At 40.0% G+C, this 20,780-nt stretch overlaps 1 protein-coding gene across 1 annotated transcript in view; it reads left to right on the top strand.

Annotated features, from left to right (window-relative positions):
• Nucleotides 1-20,780, top strand: part of Top2a (DNA topoisomerase II alpha) — a 30,641-nt gene that overhangs the window by 4,797 nt on the left and 5,064 nt on the right. The window contains exons 6-28 of the mRNA XM_036196464.1: nucleotides 773-870; nucleotides 1,068-1,280; nucleotides 3,378-3,551; nucleotides 3,667-3,768; nucleotides 3,943-4,080; nucleotides 6,167-6,305; nucleotides 7,454-7,611; nucleotides 8,064-8,189; nucleotides 8,531-8,641; nucleotides 8,768-8,873; nucleotides 8,964-9,073; nucleotides 9,311-9,403; nucleotides 10,272-10,386; nucleotides 10,486-10,607; nucleotides 11,262-11,410; nucleotides 13,545-13,776; nucleotides 13,953-14,087; nucleotides 14,202-14,402; nucleotides 14,871-15,066; nucleotides 17,555-17,646; nucleotides 17,992-18,144; nucleotides 18,272-18,355; nucleotides 20,169-20,351. Of these exons, the coding sequence (XP_036052357.1) occupies nucleotides 773-870; nucleotides 1,068-1,280; nucleotides 3,378-3,551; nucleotides 3,667-3,768; nucleotides 3,943-4,080; nucleotides 6,167-6,305; nucleotides 7,454-7,611; nucleotides 8,064-8,189; nucleotides 8,531-8,641; nucleotides 8,768-8,873; nucleotides 8,964-9,073; nucleotides 9,311-9,403; nucleotides 10,272-10,386; nucleotides 10,486-10,607; nucleotides 11,262-11,410; nucleotides 13,545-13,776; nucleotides 13,953-14,087; nucleotides 14,202-14,402; nucleotides 14,871-15,066; nucleotides 17,555-17,646; nucleotides 17,992-18,144; nucleotides 18,272-18,355; nucleotides 20,169-20,351 (3,230 nt within the window). The remainder of the gene's footprint in view (nucleotides 1-772; nucleotides 871-1,067; nucleotides 1,281-3,377; nucleotides 3,552-3,666; nucleotides 3,769-3,942; nucleotides 4,081-6,166; nucleotides 6,306-7,453; nucleotides 7,612-8,063; nucleotides 8,190-8,530; nucleotides 8,642-8,767; nucleotides 8,874-8,963; nucleotides 9,074-9,310; nucleotides 9,404-10,271; nucleotides 10,387-10,485; nucleotides 10,608-11,261; nucleotides 11,411-13,544; nucleotides 13,777-13,952; nucleotides 14,088-14,201; nucleotides 14,403-14,870; nucleotides 15,067-17,554; nucleotides 17,647-17,991; nucleotides 18,145-18,271; nucleotides 18,356-20,168; nucleotides 20,352-20,780) is intronic.

Raw genomic sequence — 20,780 nt, 5'->3', positions numbered from 1 at the left:
ATAATTCTAAAAATAACATCTTTTAAATAACTGTCTGTGGTGTGCTGATTAAAAATATGGAATTAGGGGGCTAGAGGGACAGCTCACTGATTAAGAGATTGGCTACTCTCAAAGAAGACCCAGGTTCAGTTGTGAGCACATATGTCATGTAACTCCAGTTCCAGGGGATCTGATGCCCTCTTCTGACCTCTGTGGAACCAGGCATGCCTGTGGTGCACTGACATTCATGTAGGCAAAACTCATATATGTAAAGCATAATAAAAATTTTAGAGTTTCAGGCCCACCTGGTCTACTGAGCAAGTTCCAGGACAGCCAGGACTACACAGAGAAACCTTGTCTCAAAACCAAAGGGAAAAAGAGAGAGGAGGAGGAAATTGATTAATAAATAAAATAAGTCCTATATTTAATAGTTTTGCCAGCAATTAAGAAAGCTAAGGAACTTGGAATAATGGCTCCACAGTTAAGAGAATTTGCTGCTCTTCAAAGAACCCAGGGTCAATTCCCGGGACCTGGATGGTGTTTCACAACTGTCTCTAACTGTAGTCCTAGGTGATCGGACACCTTTTTCTTGGCTCTGTGAGCACTGCATGCACATGCAGGCGAAACCCCCATATATAAAAAAGTAAAACCTCAAAAATACTAAAGAAAGCTGAATGGTGGATTGCTGGCCTGGCATGGGCAAGGCCAAGTTCTGTTCTAGCACTCAAAATGAATAAAACATAAGAAAGGAATCTTAGTTGAATAATAAAGTGTTATGTATTTGCTTGCCCAGGTGGTCGAAATGGCTATGGAGCCAAACTGTGTAACATATTCAGCACAAAATTTACTGTGGAAACAGCCAGTAGAGAATACAAGAAAATGTTCAAACAGGTAAGTCAATAGGTATCTTGTAATATATCTTTAAGTTTAGTACAGTCATGTATAATGACATTAATGTTTGGTTAAGTTTAACAATTTGTAATCTACATAAAATTATTTTCCAGAATATAGACACTTAAATTATTTGCTTCTCGTTTGTTTATGAAATGGATTGGCTTTTTCATCTTTGCTGTTCTTCATTGCCATAGACATGGATGGATAACATGGGGAGAGCTGGTGAAATGGAACTCAAGCCCTTTAATGGAGAAGATTATACATGCATTACTTTCCAGCCTGATTTATCCAAGTTTAAAATGCAAAGCCTGGACAAAGATATTGTTGCACTGATGGTTAGAAGAGCGTATGATGTTGCTGGTTCCACTAAAGATGTCAAAGTCTTTCTTAATGGAAACAGACTGCCAGTGAGTATTTTTCTGGGTAGTAAGGCTGCAAAGGAATTTGTGAGCATTGTCAAGTACACAATTTATGTTCCACCTACCTTTTCTTAAATTTCTCAGTTAAGTTCCTGAAAAGAGGCTTGACTAGCACGCTTTAAAAATCATCTCATTTCATTTATTTATTTACTTGCTTACTTACTTTTCTTTTTTTCCGAGATAGGGTTTCTCTACATAGCCCTGACTATTTTAGAACTCACTCGGGAGACCAGGCTGGCCTTGAATTCACAGAGATCTGCCTGTCTGCCTCCCCAGTGCTGGGACTAACGACGTACGCCACCACTGCCTGGCTGTATTTCAAATTTTTAATGTATGTGGATGTTTCACCTACACTGTGTTTGTATGTGTACAACATGAATGCAGTGCCTGTGGAGGCCACCAAGTGTGTGTGAGCCACCAAGTGTGTCCTGAAATCAAACCCAGGTCCTCGGAAAGCAACCGGTGCTCTGAACTGCTGAGACATCCTTCAGCCCTTAAATGTTTTTGTTCTCTTCCTTAAATAACCATTCTCTCAACCTTTCAGTGAATGTCATTGTAGTAGTTTATAACAATCCTCATAGGCTGGGGAAGATAGCTCAGTATGTGAAGTGTTTGCTGGGCAAGCATGAGGACCTAAGTTTAGATCCCCAGTGCCCACATACAGGGCCAGGCCTGGAGCCACATGAAGGTGGATCTAAGGAGTTCACTGGCACTCTGGTCTGGCAAAAATGGTGAGCTTCAGGTTCAGTGAGAGAGTCTGTTTCAAAAATAAGTTGGAGAAGTCATTGAGGCAGATTTCCAAATGTCAACCTCTGGCCTCCAGAGTTATGTCTTCTTGGATAAACAGACATGTGTACACAAAGTTATTGAGGGTTTTTTACATTTATTTTTGTGTATGTGTATAGCATATACCACAGGCCACAGCAAGTGTGTGGGGGTCAGGGGATAATTTGTACAAACAGTTGTCCTCTACCATGTGGGTCCCAGGGCTTGAACGCAGGTTATGAGTCTTACTTAGCCATAAGTGCCTTTACCTGCTGAGCCGTCTTGACAGCTCACAGTTTTGTTTTTCTTTGTTTTGTTTGTTGATTTTTGTTTTTTGAAACAACTATGTAGCTCTGGCTGCCCTGAAGACCAGATGCGATGTAGACAGAGATCTGCCTGCCTCTGCTTCCCAAAAGCTGGAATTAAAAGCAATCGTCACCACACAAGGCTCTTGTTGGTGGTGGTTTAGTTTGGTTTTTGTCTTTAGAGACAGGGTCTCTCTGTGTAGCCCTGGCCATCCTGGAACTCACTCTGTAGACCAGACTGGCCTTGAACTCACAGAGATCCATTTTCCTCTGCCTCCCAAATGTTGGGATTAAAGGTGTGCAGTACCACTGCCCAGGTTGTATTTTCTTGTTTTTTTGAGTCAGCAAGATGGTTCAACAGTTCTGTTTTCTAGAAACCTATATTGATAGGAGTGAACTGACTCCTGATAGTTCTCCATCTCTATGTGCATACCTAATTTCTCTCTCCCTACTCTGCCCTTTCTCACATACACATAAGCTAAAGTTTTAAAATAAAATATCGCTGGGCGGTGGTGGTGCACGCCTGTAATCTCATCACTCAGGAGGCAGAGGCAGGTGGATCTCTGTGAGTTTGAAGCCAGCCTAGTCTACAGAGCTAGCTCAGGACAGGCTCCAAAGCTACAGAGAAACCCTGTCTCGAAAAACCACCCCCCAAAAAGTGATGATGATAATAATAATAAATATCAAAAAATTTTAAAAAGTAAATCAACTCTTATTCTATTTAACTTTAAATGTATTTATTTTATGTATGAATGTCTTGCTTGCACAGTGTATGTGCATCCTCTGTATGCCTGGTACCCAAGGTTATAGGAGGTCATGAGGTGCCTTGTGAACCTCTGTGGGGTGCTGAGATCTGAATGCTGGTCCTCTGCAAGAGCTGCAAGCACTCCTAGTCACTGGTCCATCTCCCCAGTCCTCTCATAGTCTGTTAGTGATTCCATTTTCCACTGTTGTTTTTTGTTTGTTTGTTTGATTTCCCATTATTTTAATACTACTCTCTTGAATTCCTACACAGATCAAAGGGTTCCGCAGCTATGTGGATATGTACTTGAAGGATAAGTTAGATGAAACCGGTAACGCACTGAAAGTAGTACATGAACAAGTAAATCCAAGGTGGGAAGTGTGCTTAACAATGAGTGAAAAAGGCTTTCAGCAAATTAGCTTTGTCAATGGCATTGCTACTTCTAAGGTAATTTTTGAGAGTTTTTATTAATTTTTTAAATTATATATTATAAAATTGATTTAAACGTTTGTCTAAATTATGGTTAATTCTGAGGCGTTTTAAAATGGTATTTTTTTGTTAGGGTGGCAGACATGTTGATTATGTAGCTGATCAGATTGTGAGTAAACTGGTCGATGTGGTGAAAAAGAAGAACAAGGGTGGTGTCGCAGTGAAAGCACACCAGGTACGTATGGCATTCCTTCCGCTTCCTTCTCCTAACGCAAGAAGACGGAAGGGCTGGGGGTGGCTTGCTGGTAGAACGCTTGCTTTATACGTTCAGGGTCCTGGGCTCGGTTCTGAGCACTAAGGTAGGGTGGGGCATAAAGACATTTTGGTGACTATATCAACTTTATTACAGGTGAAAAATCACATGTGGATTTTTGTAAATGCCTTGATCGAAAACCCAACATTTGACTCTCAGACAAAAGAAAACATGACTTTACAAGCCAAGAGCTTTGGATCGACATGTCAATTAAGTGAAAAATTCATCAAAGCTGTGAGTACTTAACATGAAAGTTAAACTAGAAATATTTTATTTCTCCTTGTCCTCAGCTCTGCAGAAACAAAAATTGCTTCTTGCACTATACTTCAGACCTCTTCAGACTGTGTTTTGTTTATTTTATTTTGTTTTGTTTTTCGAGACAGGGTTTCTCTCTGTAGTTTTGCGCCTTTCCTGGAACTCATTTTGTAGACCAGGCTGGCCTTGAACTCACAAAGATCCACCTGGCTCTGCCTCTCGAGTGCTGGGATTAAAGGTGTGCGCCACCATCGCCTGGCCTGTGTTTTGTTTTTAAAACAGAGTCTAGCTTTGTAGCCTAAGCTGGCCTCTAACTCCAGATCCTCCTGCCTTGTACCCCACTAGTGCTAGAGTTAAGCAGTATACCATCGTGCCTGGCCCTGATCTGACAGGTTCATGAGTCTTAATTAGGTGTTAGTTTACCACCAGCTTGTCTGTGTTCCTAAAAACATACACTTAAACTAGTTACCCAATACTCATCCCAGTATGAGGAACTCTACTCTTCATCAAACAAAACTTACCTTACTTAAAAAAAAAAAGCACCAATCAACCACTAGATTGAATATAAAGTAAACATAGGAGCTCCTTTATTTCCTCCCTCTAACCAGTAAGGAACATCTGTTGATAACTCATTAGCCCCCACTGTTCTCTCTTCTTCAGATCACTGTGACAGCTTCTTCTTAACCTTCCTGTTGCTTCCAGTCTTCCTCTCCACAGTGCTCTGAAATCCTTTAATATCTTCTTCCACTGAGGAAAAATGCAAATTCCTTTGTCTGTTGAAAGCCTTTTTTTCTTTCAGCTAAGATAGTTCCAGTATAATATTAAACTTACATTATTATTACTTAGCAAACTTCTCAATCATAACTCATGACACTTGTAATTTCTTTTTTTGGGTAGAGGAGGAGGATTTGACTAGCCCTGGCTATCCTGGATCTTGCTCTGTAGACCAGGCTGACCTTAAACTCACTGAGATCCTACCTGCCTCTGCCTCCGAGTGCTGGGATTAAAGGTGTGTGCCTCTGCTGCCAAACCACACTTGTAATTTTTTATTTATATCTTCCATGTTATCTTTCAACCACATGAGGGCACAGATATGACTTGTTTGGTTTCTTCTTTTTGTTTGTATTTTCATGTGTATGTGGTGTGCATGTTTTGTTTGTGTAGGTACATGTGTGAGGGATGTGCATGGATGTGGAACCTGACGTTGATCATCCTGGATCCCTCTTCCACCTTATTGAATGAGGCAGGGTCTTTCAATCAAACTTAGAGCTGGCAATATGGCTGTCTAGTCTCACTAGCCAGTTTGCTCTGGAGATCCCTGTCTCTTCCCCCAAGGCTGGGATTAGAAGTGGGCTGCCATTCCTGTCTGGTATTTACTTAGGTAATTCTCAGTCTATAACCAAGGAGCCATCTTCCTAGTCCTGACTTATTTTAACCCCTGTGTCTCCAACAAGTAGTTCAGTGCCTGGCACAACCTAAGTCCTTAAACAGGATTGAATGAATGAGTCCAGAGGAACCAGCTTCTTCAGGGATAAGACCCTAACATGGAAAGATGCAGGGGTTGCTATGTCACACACACACACACACACACACACACACACACACACACACACACCCCTCACCTAGTCTAGAAATGTTGCAGTTTTTTTGAGTTTTGTTTTGTTTTGCTTTGTGGTTTTGGTTGGTTTTCCAATAGGATCTCACTGGGTAGCCATGGCTGGTCTTAAACTAAAAATCCATCTGCCTCTGCCTCCCAATGCTAGGATCAAAGGTTTACGGCACCACAGCCAGCTCTTTCAATTTATTTATTTTATTTATTATTTATTTTGTGTGTGTGGTTTTTCGAGTCAGGGTTTCTCTCTGTAGCTTTGCGCCTTTCCTGGAACTCACTCTGTAGACCAGTCTGGCCTCGAACTCACAGAGATCCTCCGGGCTCTGCCTCCCGAGTGCTGGGATTAAAGGCGTGCACCACCACAGCTCGGCTTGAATTATTTTATTTTCCTAGGAACTTATGTATTCTATATTTGACTGAATCTTTCCTGATGTGAATGTTTCTGTTTTGAAGGCAATTGGCTGTGGTATTGTCGAAAGCATACTGAACTGGGTGAAGTTTAAGGCCCAAATCCAGTTAAACAAGAAGTGTTCAGCTGTAAAACATAACAGAATCAAGGGAATACCCAAACTTGATGATGCCAACGATGCAGGTACACATTTAATGTCTACTTCAATAACAGCAGCATACTGTGGATGTGTTTCTCTTAACACTTAATGTTAAGAGAATAACTCTCTTAAAAAAATAAGCCTGTTTCATACTGGGCAATAATGGTGTGTGCTTTTAATCCCAGTACTTGGGAGTCAGAGGCGCAGGCCCAGCCCAGACATGTTTTTATCTCTAGCACAGTCAGGCAAATTTCTGTGTTCAAGGCCAGCCTGGCCTATAGAGTGAGTTCTAGGCCAGCCATAGCTATATAATGAGAGATGAACAATATAAGCATTGTGATGTTTTATTTCTTTACTACATAATGATTACCTGAATTTGCATTCAAGACAAATGATCTGATAACTGAGATAGCTACTAAATGACTAACAGACAAATAGTTTATGAGCACTTTGAATAAAGTAATGATTGATGTCCACATGACATTTTGAAACATCAGACAAAACAACTGAATTGTTTATTTCATTTTTTTGTTTTTTTTTTTTGTTTTTTGAAACAGGGTTTCTCTGTGTAACAGTCCTGGCTGTCCTGGAACTCACAGAGATCCACCTGTCTCTGCCTCCCAAGTGCTGGAATTAAAGGCATATACCACCACCGCCAGGGAATTTTTTATTTCTTAAACCTTAAAAAATATTTATTTAGGGTCTGGAGAGATGGCTAAGAGGTTAAAGAGCACTGGCTGCTCTTCTAGAAGTCCTGAGTCCCATTCCCAGCAACCACATGGTGGCTCACAACCATCTATAATGAGATCTGGTGTCCTCTTCTGACATAAATTTGTACATGCAGATAGAGCACTCATATACATAAATAAATCTTTAAAAAATATTTACTTAATTTGTATATGTGCTACAGCACATGTATGGAGGTCAGAGAATGACTTACAAAAGTAATTTCTCTCTTTCTGTCATGTGGGACCCAGATTAATGTCAGGTTTGGAGGCGGGTGCTATCTAGCTGGCCCTATTTTAGTTTATTTTTGAGACATAAATATAATTGTTGGGCTCACTTTACTCCTAAGATAATTTGTTATAAATTATTTGCTTTATTTTAGGCTATTGGCAGTATGTCTAAGTCTGTATATTTGAGATTGATTGAGTTAAATGTACTAAAATTAATTCGTATATTTTTATTTTAGGGAGTCGAAACTCCACTGAATGTACACTTATTCTGACTGAGGGAGACTCAGCCAAAACTCTGGCAGTTTCAGGCCTTGGTGTAGTTGGAAGAGACAAATATGGGGTATTTCCTCTTAGAGGAAAAATACTCAATGTACGAGAAGCTTCTCATAAACAGGTAGGCTATAATACTATTGTTGAAATTAGAATGTAGGGCTGATAGAGTATAAATCAGTAGTGCAGCACATGTCTGGTATGCATAAGGCCCTATGTTTAATCACCAGCACTGCAAAAGTGCTGTGGGAGAGGGATGGGATCTAAATCTAGTTTATAATGCAGGACTCCATGCTTGTATTTTGTTCCTTCATTCATTGGACATCTTAAACTATATCGTACACTGTTATTTGAAAAATTGAGTGTGCTTGGCATGTACATAGCCCTGGTTTCAATTCCTAGTAACATACACATATACACAGAGAGAGAATGAGAAATGGGAGTTTGGATACATTGAAGTTTTATCTTAATAGATCTGATTTATCAAAGTATAAGTAATAATTCAAAATACTGAAGCTTAAAAACACTCAAACAACATATGAAATTATATCTTTGTTCTTTTCTAATGTGTTCCAGATCATGGAAAATGCTGAAATTAACAATATCATCAAGATTGTGGGTCTTCAGTACAAGAAAAACTATGAAGATGAAGATTCATTGAAAACTCTTCGTTATGGGAAAATAATGATTATGACAGATCAGGTCAGATTTTTTAGATTTTTAAACTGATATCAAATATGTGGGCTTAGCTATCTACCTTCAGCAGCCCCCAGAGTGGCTAGAACTATAAGCACATACACTGTACCTCACTAAGCAGGTCTTCCTGCTACATTTCCCTGCCATAAAAAGAGCTTTACTTATTATCACTAATGAACATCCAATCAGATATGCTGATATCATAATAAATCACTTGTACAAGATAAATAAATTTACTTTTGAATAGGCTTTTTTAAATTTGCATAGAAGAATTTTTGAAAAATTGTCAAATCAGTCATTTTATTTCTAAACAGTTCGTTGTGCTTTGGCTTTTCAAATATCTCTAGGACCAAGATGGTTCCCATATCAAAGGCTTGCTGATCAATTTTATCCATCACAACTGGCCCTCTCTTCTGCGACATCGCTTTCTAGAGGAATTTATTACTCCCATTGTAAAGGTATGCATGGTCTGGAATGTAAAAAGACCCATGCTTAATATTGGGTATACCTGTAACTCTGGATATGTAATGTTATATGGGGAGCCTACAATGTTCAAAGCCATGGAGATGTGCTTTTTATCATAGGTGTCTAAAAACAAGCAAGAAATCGCATTCTATAGTCTTCCTGAGTTTGAAGAATGGAAGAGTTCTACTCCAAATCATAAAAAATGGAAAGTCAAATATTACAAAGGTTTGTGATGAAACCCACATAGAACCTCTCAGTTTTATGTGCTTTATAAGGCTATATGGGGTGACTTACCTGTTTTGTTCACCTCTGTAGGTTTGGGCACCAGCACATCAAAGGAAGCTAAGGAATATTTTGCAGATATGAAAAGACATCGTATTCAATTCAAATACTCTGGGCCTGAAGATGATGCTGCAATCAGCCTGGTAAGTTTGAATCATACTGTACATGTACATTGTGCTTTCAGAAGTCACCACTAAGCTGGTCAAATTACAGCTGTTTAATTTCCCCAGAAGAGTGTTTTATGAAATGTTTCTGGTAAGCATATCCCACTGACAGGATCAGATATTTAAAAAACCAGAACTTTTGATGTTTTGTTGTATAGAAAAGATCTTTGGAACCAGTAAGCACCAGTGACACCTTTCCCACCTTCTAATCTGTAGGCCTTTAGTAAGAAACAGGTCGACGATCGAAAGGAATGGTTAACTCACTTCATGGAAGACAGAAGACAGAGGAAGTTACTTGGCCTTCCTGAGGTAATAATTTTAAATATATCCCACATAATATGCTATTTAACTGACTTTAGAATTGATGTTATACCAAATTAAAATTGCTAAATAGTATTTTCAGTAAAAAGTTTGATATAGTAACTATAGTATACAACAGTGGTCCTGTAAGATTATGAAGGCATTGAGAAAATTCTTACCTAGTAATATGGTCTTTTGGGGTGGGAGGTGTTTTGAGACAGTGTTTCTCTGTGTATTCATTCCTTGCTGTCCTAGAACTCCTCTGTAGACCAGGCTGGCCTTGAACTCATAGCTCCTCCTTAGTGCTGGGATTAAAGGCTTACACCAGTACCATCCGGCAATATAGTCTTAAAGTTATATGGCAAGGCACTTCTCACATGTTCATGCTGATGCTGCTGTAAACAGTTACTATGCTATCAGTCATCTACAAGTATGTGCCGTTCTGTGTAGTATGAAGTCAGTGACAAGTAAGTGACAAGCGGCCAGGCTGGGCTAGACAATGAGTCTCAACAACAATAAAAAACAACTTTAAAGGCTGGACTAACAGCTGAGATTGAGTGTATAGAAAGCCTGGAGTTTAGTTCTCAGTACTTCCCCATCCCCCAAAAAGTTTAATGTTTTATACACTGCTATGTTATTCTAGCAGCAGCTTCATACACCTATTCTTTTTTGGTTGTTTTTCGAGAAAGGGTTTCTGTGTGTGTGGCCCTGCCTGTCCTGGAACTCACTCTGTAGACCAGGCTGGCCTCAAACTCACAGAGATCTACCTGCTTCTAGGACTAATGATAGCTCTGACTTTTTATTTTTGGATTAAGCATTGTTAATACCAGTACTTTATTTTCAACCAGATCGTCTAATGCAGTCTTTGATCCCTTAGGATTATTTGTATGGACAAACCACTACTTACCTGACCTATAATGACTTCATAAACAAGGAACTTATCCTGTTCTCCAATTCTGATAATGAAAGATCTATCCCATCTATGGTAGATGGTAAGTGCCAATGTCTTAGTCTGTTTTTATCATAAAAGGTGATTTGTGCTCAGAAATTGCTAAATTGAAAATGCTAACGACTGTCCTTTCATTTTAAAGGTTTGAAACCAGGTCAGAGAAAAGTGTTGTTTACTTGTTTCAAACGGAATGACAAGCGAGAAGTGAAAGTTGCCCAGTTAGCTGGGTCAGTGGCAGAGATGTCCTCTTATCATCATGGTGAGGTAAGCCCATAGTCTTTAACAGTTCCAGAATGCCTTAAAGCAGAAATAATTGAAATTTGTTCTCCAGACACATTTTGTACAAGTATAAGCTGTTATATCCATAGTAGAGAAAAGCTTGTTAAATATTTCAAAACTAAAAAATGTAATTATCCTTTTAACCAATAGTTTTTTTCCTAGAAATAACATTTCTATTAGAATACTTGTCGGAAAAGTTATGTTCATAGATTTTTAACTAAGATTTAGTATGACTGTATGATACCAAATTTAGATACCTGGAAGTCTTATGTTTGGGTACCTCTTCTAGCATGTATTTTTCTTGAAAACATCAGTATAAACATTTAAAACTCAAAACTTAACAAGATTATTATATGACTTATTTGCAATAGTGAACACATACACACACAGCCCTTTTTTTTTAAAAAACTTATTTATTATGTGTACAGTGTTCTGTTTGCATGTATGCCTGCAGGCCAGAAGAGGGAGCCAGATCTCATTACAGATGGTTGTGAGCCACCATGTGGTTGCTGGGAATTGAACTCAGGACCTCTGGAAGAGCAGCCAGTGTTCTTAACCTCTGAGCCATCTCTCCAGCCACAGCCCCACATTTATATTCATCTTTGGATCAGACTGATGACTTTTCTTTTCCCTCCACAGATGTCACTGATGATGACCATTATCAATTTGGCTCAGAATTTTGTGGGTAGTAATAATTTGAACCTCTTGCAACCCATTGGTCAGTTTGGTACCAGGCTGCATGGTGGCAAGGATTCAGCTAGTCCTCGATACATCTTTACTATGCTCAGGTGAGTTTGCTTTTAGTGACTTGACAATTACCAAAGTGTTAAACATTCAGTGTTATAAATAGTCACTTTCCAGCCCCAGCTTCACTTTTGCAGCAGCACTCCGCAGTTATCAACCCTTACCCAGGGAATGTTTGGGTGTCTGTGCTGGTTCTCTGCTCGTTCACTTTCTTTGTACTATGTTCCTGTCCTCTTTCCCAAGGATTCCTTCATCACTCTGCTATCTATACTCATTTCTCAAATAATCAAATTCTGATCTTTTATGTCTGACTGCTTTCTCATTAATTAGTGTTCTAATCAGTTCGAGCTGGGCATGGTGGTACAAGCCTGTAGTCCCTGCAGAAGGAGGATCTTCATGACTTTGCTGCCATTCTCAACTTATAGAGTGAGCCTCTATCTCAGAAAAGCCACTCCCAACCCAAAACAGTATACACACACCTCTTCCAAAATCAAATCCTGAGCTGAGACTAGCTTAGTCAGTAAAGTGCCTGCTATACAAACAGGTAGATCTGAGTTCAATCCCAGAAATGTCGGAGCTGCTTAGTAGTGGCACATACCTTTAATCCCAACACTTGGGAAGCAAAGGCAGGCGTATCTCTTAAATTCCAGGACAGCCAGGGCTAGGCAGGGAAATCCTGTCTCAGTGGGCAGTGTGGAGAAAATGTCAGGTGTAGGGGCTGGAGAGATGGCACAGCAGTTAAAAGCATTTGCTGCTTTTCCAAGATGCTCAGTTTCTAGCACCTACATGTTATTTCACCAATATTTTTAACACTAGTTTCAAGGGATCCAGTTCCTTCTACTGGCCTCCTTGAACATCAAGCCACACACAGGCATGCCTAGCAGAGAAACACCTGTACACATGAAATTATTATTTTTTTATTAATCGGGATGTAATGGCACACATTTGTAATCCCAACACTGGAAAAGTGAAGGCAGGCAGGTTCCTGGAGGTTTGCTAGACAGCCAGCCTAGCCTAATTAGGGAGCTTCAAATTGGTGAGAGATGCTATCTCAAAAACCAGAAACTTGGGGTTGGCTTCTGTAATCTGGTGCTCTGATGGCATAATGGAAGGTGAATACAGGAGAGTCCCTGTAAGCTGAGATTGTGGGGGGTAAACGTCAAAAAATTAACCTGGCATACACAGTAGCAAGCAGCAGGAGACCCTGTCTCACAATGGTGGAAGGCAAGGATTGATACCCAGAGTTATCCTCACACTTCCACATGTTTACATTAACACCCTCCACACACATAACATATTATACATACATATATACACCAAGAGGGAAAGAAAAGAGAGGTAGGAACTCGTATATTATCCAGGTTGAGCTAACTCCTGGCCTGAAGTAATCCCTGTATCAGCTTTCCACAGGCACGTGCCTCATGCTTTGCATCTTCACACTTTGTGTTGTGGCTTTGTAACACCTTACCCAATTTAGCATTCTTCTGTGTGTGTACATGCGTGTGTGGGCAACCTTGGTTGCCATCCAGCCACTTCTTGTCTTTTAGGTGACACCTTTCACTGACCTAGTACTTGCCAGGCTAGCCAGCAAGCCCCAAGGAGTCCACCTGTCTTCATTGCCTAGCACTAGGGTTATAACTGAATGCTACTCCACTCATTATTTGTATGTGGGTTGTTCTAAGGTTAAAACTCAAGTCCTTGTGCTAGCATATAGATTGAGCTGTCTACCCAGCCTAGCACTCTTTTTTTTTTTTTTTTTTAATTTGGTAGGGTTTTGATTGGGGTTTTTTGAAGCAGTCTCAATATATATCCAAGGTAAGCCTTAAACTCAAAATCCTCTCTCACTGCATCTCCAGGTACCAAGATTATAGATGTGTTACTACACAGTCATTTCTTTGTGCCCCGAGTAATCACTCTATTAATTTTCCTTTTTAGCATTCTGTCCTACAGAATACATGTCCACTATCTATCTACCTGTACTAAATCATGAACTTGACAGGTTTGGGTTTTGGTTTGGGTTTGGAGCAAGGTCCAACTATGTTCCTTGATGGGCTAAAACTCATATAGATCTGCCTGCCTCTGCCTTTGCCACCGAGCGCAGGCTTGTGCCACCATGCCCAACTGAATGTGAGAAGTGTCAAGGCCATTTTACTAAATGATATTCTTTGCTCTCTTTAGCCCTTTGACTCGGTTGTTATTTCCACCAAAAGATGATCACACATTAAGGTTTTTATATGATGACAACCAGCGTGTGGAGCCTGAATGGTACATTCCTATTATACCCATGGTGCTGATAAATGGTGCTGAGGGAATTGGTACCGGGTGGTCCTGCAAAATCCCCAACTTTGATGTCCGTGAAGTCATAAATAATATCAGACGACTGTTGGATGGAGAAGAGCCTCTGCCCATGGTAAGTGTTCTTGGTTAGGACCTTTGTTTTTTCCTGAGGCATAGTTGAGTGGATTCTACAATAAAGAGTGTACAAATAGGAGATTTATTTCATACTTTAGGTTTATTTATTGAACGTATTTGTGATTTAACATTTAATTAGAGCTAAATTAACATTTTTCATTGTTGTTAATTTAGCTCCCAAGCTACAAGAATTTCAAAGGTACTATCGAAGAACTGGCTTCAAATCAGTACGTGATTAATGGAGAAGTAGCTATTCTGAATTCAACAACTATTGAAATCTCAGAGCTTCCTGTCAGAACGTGGACCCAGGTAAATAACTGTTGATTTCTTGGTTTTTCAATTGAAAATTTTTATTGTTATTGTTGCTGTTGACTATTCAAGAGACTCCTACAAAAGGATTACTGTGTTTTGTTTTGTTTTTAGACTTACAAAGAACAGGTTCTAGAACCCATGTTGAATGGCACTGAGAAGACACCCCCTCTTATAACAGATTATAGGGAATACCATACAGATACCACTGTGAAGTTTGTCATAAAGATGACTGAAGAAAAATTGGCAGAGGCAGAGAGAGTGGGACTACACAAAGTCTTCAAACTGCAGACTAGTCTCACTTGCAACTCTATGGTATGTCTTATTTTGTAAGAGATATATCTTTCAAAACTAGTATTGTTAGGCATGTTGGTCCCCTCTGGTAATCCTAGCACTCCAGAGACAGAGACAGGAGGATCATTATGAATTCCAAAGCTATCCTGGGCTACAGAGTCAGACCCTGTCTTAAAAAGAAAGGCTGGACAGGTGGCTCAGCAGTTAGGAGTGCTTAGTGTTTGTTCACTAGACCTGGGTTCACCTCTCAGCATCCACATGGCAGTTCACAACTGTGTAACTCTGTTTACTCAAGGTCCTCTTCTGGCCTCCATGGACAGACAGCACACAAGCACATGTTGTAATACAAACATACAGTCAAACAGCCATGTATATAAATTTTTTCCCATTAATAATTGATTTTTTTTAAGGGCATATCAGGTAACTTTTATAAAGGTTGCCCAATTTATTGATTCATAGCTTGAATCTCTTGAATTATTTCTTTTCCAGGTGCTTTTTGACCATGTAGGTTGCTTAAAGAAATACGACACTGTGCTGGATATTCTGAAAGACTTCTTTGAGCTCAGGCTTAAATATTATGGATTAAGAAAAGAATGGCTTCTAGGAATGCTTGGTGCAGAATCTGCTAAACTGAATAATCAAGCTCGTTTTATATTAGAGAAAATAGACGGCAAAATAATCATTGGTATGTAAACATCTACTAAATATTTAAAGTGGATAGCTTTTCCTAGATTGTTTATCGTTGTTTGTAGGGGTGTAGTGTTAACTGGGGTTTAAATCTAGAACCTTGTACTTGCTAAGCATGTACTCTGTATAAGTCTCCCCCTTCCCCCATCCCCAGACTGAGCATCTAAAGAAATCCAGACTGAATGTTTAGACAGGATGAGACTAGAGAATTAAAAGATCTTGTGTGGGGCTGGGGTGTAGCTCAGAATGTAGAATGCCTTCCTGACATCCACAAGGTCCTAGGTCCAACAACTGCGTCAGCTTCCCATGGTAGTGCACATCTGCTATCCCAGCACTGGACACAGGAAGCAGGAGGATCAAGGCCATTCTTGGCTACAGAGTGAATTTTAAACCAGCCTGGAGTCCATGGGACCTTGTTTGAGAAAAAGACCTTGTATAACTAATTGATCATAAGAAGAGACACTGATCTGATCTTAAAATGAAGGAAAGGTATAAATGTCTTTTAAAGAAAAGAATAATGAAAAACAGGCAAATCTTAGGGATTTTTATTTTATTGGAAAGTCCATAAGCAATTAGCAAAGTTTAAAGAAAGAAAAGCAACTTCACTAAAACTGGGTATAAGAATGAAGCTTAGAGATGTAGCCCAGGTCTAGCCTGACCAACTAAGAAAGCCAGTGATTTTGTTGTTGTTTGGTTTTTCAAGGCAGAGTTCCTCTATGTAACAGCATGCACTACCACCTTGTGAAAGCCAGCAATAGTAATAAGTTATAGGAAGTCCCAAAATATAATAGTACCAGTTACTGGTGATAAGACTAATTTTTTCATAGTACTAAAAAAAATGTTTAGCTTAATAGTTAATGTTTATTTTCATACCTACTTAAAAAGCACTAGCATATCAACCAACTTATTTCATAGATTCTATTGTTTCAGGCAAGGCTAAAATGAATGATACTAAATATGACTTGAATGAAAAAAAGAAGGGGAGGGTTGTATTTGGCTGACTGGAACTGGGAAATACTAGGCTGGCCCAATCTTCTCTTGCAGAATAAATACCGAGGGTCTGCCAGGTGGCGGTGGTGCACACCTTTAATCCCACCACTCGGGAAGCAGGGGCAGGTGGATCTCTATGAGTTCCAAGGCCAGCCTGGTCTACAGATCGAGATCCAGGACAGACACCAAAACTACACAGGGAAACCCTGTCTTGAAACAAACAACAACAACAAAAAATACCGAGGGTCTGAATATGTAATCTAAGGAATTGGAGAGATAGCTAAGTGGTTACAGCACTTGTTGCTCTTGCAAAGAACCCAGGTTCAGTTCCCAGCACCCACATGGTAGTTCACTACCATCCATAAATCCAGTCCCAGGAGATCTGATGCCCTTTTCTGGCCTGCACAGATACCAGGCACACACGTAGTGCACATATGTAAATGTAGGTAAAACATAAAACCTAGGCTTGGGGTTGTTGGTGGGGGGAGGCTGGAGAAATGGCACAGAGGTTAAGAGCACTGGCTGTTCTTCCAGAGGTCCTGAGTTCAAATCCCAGCAACCACATGGTGGCTCACAACCATCTATAATGAGATCTGATGCCCTCTTCTGGCCTGCAGGCATAATGCAGGCAAAATATTAATGTACATAATAAATGAATAAGTAAATCTTTAAAATAAATAAATAAAACCTAAGCTGGGCAGTGGTGTCATACGCCTTTAATCCAGCACTCGGGAGACAAAAACAGACAGATCTCTGAGTTCTAGGCCAGCCTGGTCTACAGATCAAGTTCCAGGATAGCCAGGGCTACGTGGAGAAACCCTGTCTCAGAAAAACAAAACAAAACAAAACAAAACGTAACCCATGTCAAGTTAAGTGATAAAGAATGGTACTCCAAAACTATATTGCTAGTGACTTTGACTGTCCCTCAAACCATATTTGACTAGAGCAGACACTGAAAGAGTGTGTGGTACTATGATTAAGAGCATCAAGCTTTGAGCAGATTGCTAAAGCCTAGACCAGTGACACATTGAAATAAAAGCCAGAGACCATAATTGAGTCACAGGCTCTTTAGAAGTAGAGGCTTTGACTCTTTTCTGTCCTTTTGAGAGTTACATAGATTTCAGCCTCTCTGGTCTAAATGTCCCCAGGTAATTCAGCTTTGTCCTGGTTCACAGAAATTTGGCTATGATCTGGACAGAAATATAGGCAAAATATAGATAGTTGAATTTCCAGTTTTGTGGGTTTGTGTTTTTTTTGGTTTTGGTTTCTGATTTTTCTAGACAGGGTTTCTTTGTGTAGCCCTGGCTGCCCTGGAATATGCATTGTACACCAGGCTCCACTCATAGCTCCACCTGCCTTTGCCTCCTGAGTATGGGATTAAAGGAGTATATCACTGCCTGGCTCGAATTTTCCAGTTTAATTTTTTGACTTAATGTAGAAACTATCCTTTTTCTAAAATCTTGCTCCAAGCTTATCTCTCTCTCTCCCTTTAATAGAAAATAAACCTAAAAAAGAGTTAATTAAAGTTCTAATTCAGAGAGGATATGATTCTGATCCTGTGAAGGCCTGGAAAGAAGCTCAGCAAAAGGTAAATTCTTTGTTAACCATTGGCTAAGCTCTGAATATGTTTATTCTATTTACTTATCAGCTGTGACACCCATGCAAGCAGAACAGCCATACACATAGAATGAAAGTGGGAAAATTTTAATTAAAAAATGTAAAATTGGGTTGGGGATTTAGCACAGTGGTAGAGCACTTGCCTAACAAGCCCAAGGCCCTGGGTTCAGTTCTCAGCTCTGAAAAAAAAAAAAAGACAAAATAAAAAAAGTAAAATCTGTTTTCTTACATTTCTAGGGGTCACAAGTTAAAAAAAAAAAAAAAAAGGACCCTGTATGTTAGTATTTCGTATTCTACGTTCTAATTCATCCCTTAGGTCCCAGAGGAAGAGGAAAATGAAGAAAGTGACAATGAAAACAGTGACTCCGCACCAGAATCTGGACCAACCTTCAACTACCTCCTTGATATGCCCCTTTGGTATCTGACCAAGGAAAAGAAAGATGAGCTGTGCAGACAAAGAAATGACAAGGTGAGTTGTGGATGCGATGGGATGGCTGATGTTTAATAGTGCTCTGATGGGGGAAATAAACTGTGTTCTCTTTAAAAATACTATTTGTACATATTTACTCTCTCAATTTTTTGGTAATCTTATGAAGGAGCAAGAGCTCAACACGTTAAAGAAAAAGAGTCCATCAGATTTGTGGAAGGAAGATCTGGCTGTTTTCATTGAAGAATTGGAGGTATGTGTTTATAAAGGCTATATTAATACTGAGAGACTTGCAAAATGCCTTTTCTTAAATTGGTTTTTTGTTTTGTTTGGTTTTTGGTTTTTGGGGTTTTCTTTGTGTTTTTCGAGACAGGGTTTCTCTGTGTAGCTTTAGAGCCTGTCCTGGAACTCACTCTGTAGCCCAGGTTGACCTTGAACTCAGAGATCTGCCTGGCTTCTACCTCCCGAGTGCTGGGATTAAACATGTGTGCCTCTACTGCCCGGCGTAATATTTATTTTTCTTATGTGTGTGTTTGTGTGTTGGAGGTGGGTGTGGTAAGTGCAGGTACACAAAGGCCCAAGGTGCCAATCCCCTGGAGCTGTAGTTACAGGCAGTTGTGAGTTACCCAGTCTGGGTTCTGAGAACAGAATTCATTCTCAGCAAGAGCAGTGAGGTCTCCTAATCACTGAGTCGTCTGTCCAGCTCAAGCAGCAAGCCTTTTTATCAAGAAACTTCACATTTGATAAAGGAAAAAATAAATCTTGAAGGAGGAAGAAGACATCCCAAATAATGAAAAGGCTGGATATAGTAGCCACATAGACAATAAACCTGTAATCTCAGACTAAGGCAGGAACATCACAAGTTTGAGGCCAGCCTGGGCTACCCAACATGTTCAAGGCCAGCTTGAACTATATATATTGTAAGATCCTGTCAAAATCCAAGTACTAGGAATACCATACAATTATAGAGCACTTGCCATACATGTGCAAACTTTTGCACTCTATGGGTAGCACTTCAAAAAGTAGTAACGTAGAACATTAAGCTGGACGATGGTGGCACATGCCTTTAATCCCAGCACTCAGGAGTCAGAGGCAGGCGGATCTCTCTGAGTTCCAGGCCAACCCTGTCTTGGGGGAAAAAAAAAAAGAAGAAGAAGAACATACTAGGTAGAGCGTGGTTCACATGCCTATAATTCTAGTGTTTGAGAGGAAGATGGGTTGAAGGTCATCCTCAGACACAGGGACATGGAGGCCATCCTGCACAACAAGGAAACAAACGTAGAGAGGGCAGTCAGGATGGCTCCGCAGGGGAAGTGCTTGCCTGGCACCCCAAGTTCAATCCCCAGAGCTAGGTGAGGAGGAGGAGGAGAGAAACCACTCCACAAAGGGGTCCCCTGGGTTCTACATGCTGGCTGTGGCAAGCACATGCACACACATGCAGTAATGATAATATGTCTTTAAAGAGAGAAGCACAGGAACAGTAAATTAGTAAATTCTAGTTAGCATAAAGTAAATGATGGCAAGAAATAGACTAAAATTCATACTCTTACAGAAGAAAGCACTAGAGTTAACTCAATCTTAGAGGTGGCCACTTGGTTTCAGAATCTCCTTTGTTACTTAAATCTCCTTAGCAATACTTAGTTTCTTGATATTACAAATATGTCTGTGCATAGTTTATCCTACAGCCTGGTTTCCTCCTTGTCTTCAGAAGATTAAGTGGTGACATTAGACATAGGCACCCAGTTCTTCTGTCTCTGCCCTCCCAAAGTCAGCCACATGGTACTGTCACGAAGGCTGGTAAAGATTTATCTTAAGTTGTTTTTTTTTTTTTTTTTTTTTAAGATTTATTTATTATGTACACAGAGGGCGCCAGATCTCATTACAGATGGTTGTGAGCCACCATGTGGTTGCTGGGAATTGAACTCAGGACCTCTGGAAGAGCAGTTAGTGCTCTTAACCTCTGAGCATCTCTCCAGCCCAAGTTGTAAATCTTAACTTTGTGTAATAACTGCCCTTAGGTGTCATGTTGTCTTCATCTACAACTTTGTTCTACTTCCCTTTCATAGGTTGTCGAAGCCAAGGAGAAACAGGACGAGCTAGTAGGACTTCCTGGAAAGGGGGGGAAAGCCAAGGGGAAGAAAGCACATGTGTCGGAAGTCTTGCCTTCTCCCTCGGGAAAGAGAGTCATCCCCCACGTCACCATGGAGATGAAAGCAGAGGCAGAGAAGAAAATTAGGAAGAAAATTAAGGTAATGACTCAAGCAGATTTCTCTTTAGAAACTGTACAAGTTAGGTAAATGTTTGCCCCCAAGTTCAGTTAACATGGTGGAAGAAGAGAACTGACCTCTGCAAGTTTCCCTCTGACCTTTGACCATAAATAAATAAGTGTAATACATTTTTTTCAGTGGAGCAAATTATCTAAATTTCTAAACCTATTGTTTGGAATTTATCCTGTATCTAATGAGCTTTCCTTTCTCAAGCACCCAGTGTTTTTAAATGCTTAAGTATTGAAGATCATAACTATACCTTTATTTGGATCTCCTTTAATATTTTATGTCCGTGGATGTTCTGCCTGCATGTGTGTCTGCACACACGAGTACAGTGCCCATAGAAACCAGAAAACATTGGAACTCCTAGAACTGGAGTTATAGACCATTGTGACCCTCCACGTGGGTGCT

Source organism: Onychomys torridus, chromosome 8 (genome assembly GCF_903995425.1).
Source record: "Onychomys torridus chromosome 8, mOncTor1.1, whole genome shotgun sequence".
NCBI classification, from domain to species: domain Eukaryota; kingdom Metazoa; phylum Chordata; class Mammalia; order Rodentia; family Cricetidae; genus Onychomys; species Onychomys torridus.
This window is presented reverse-complemented; position numbering and strand designations above follow the sequence as displayed.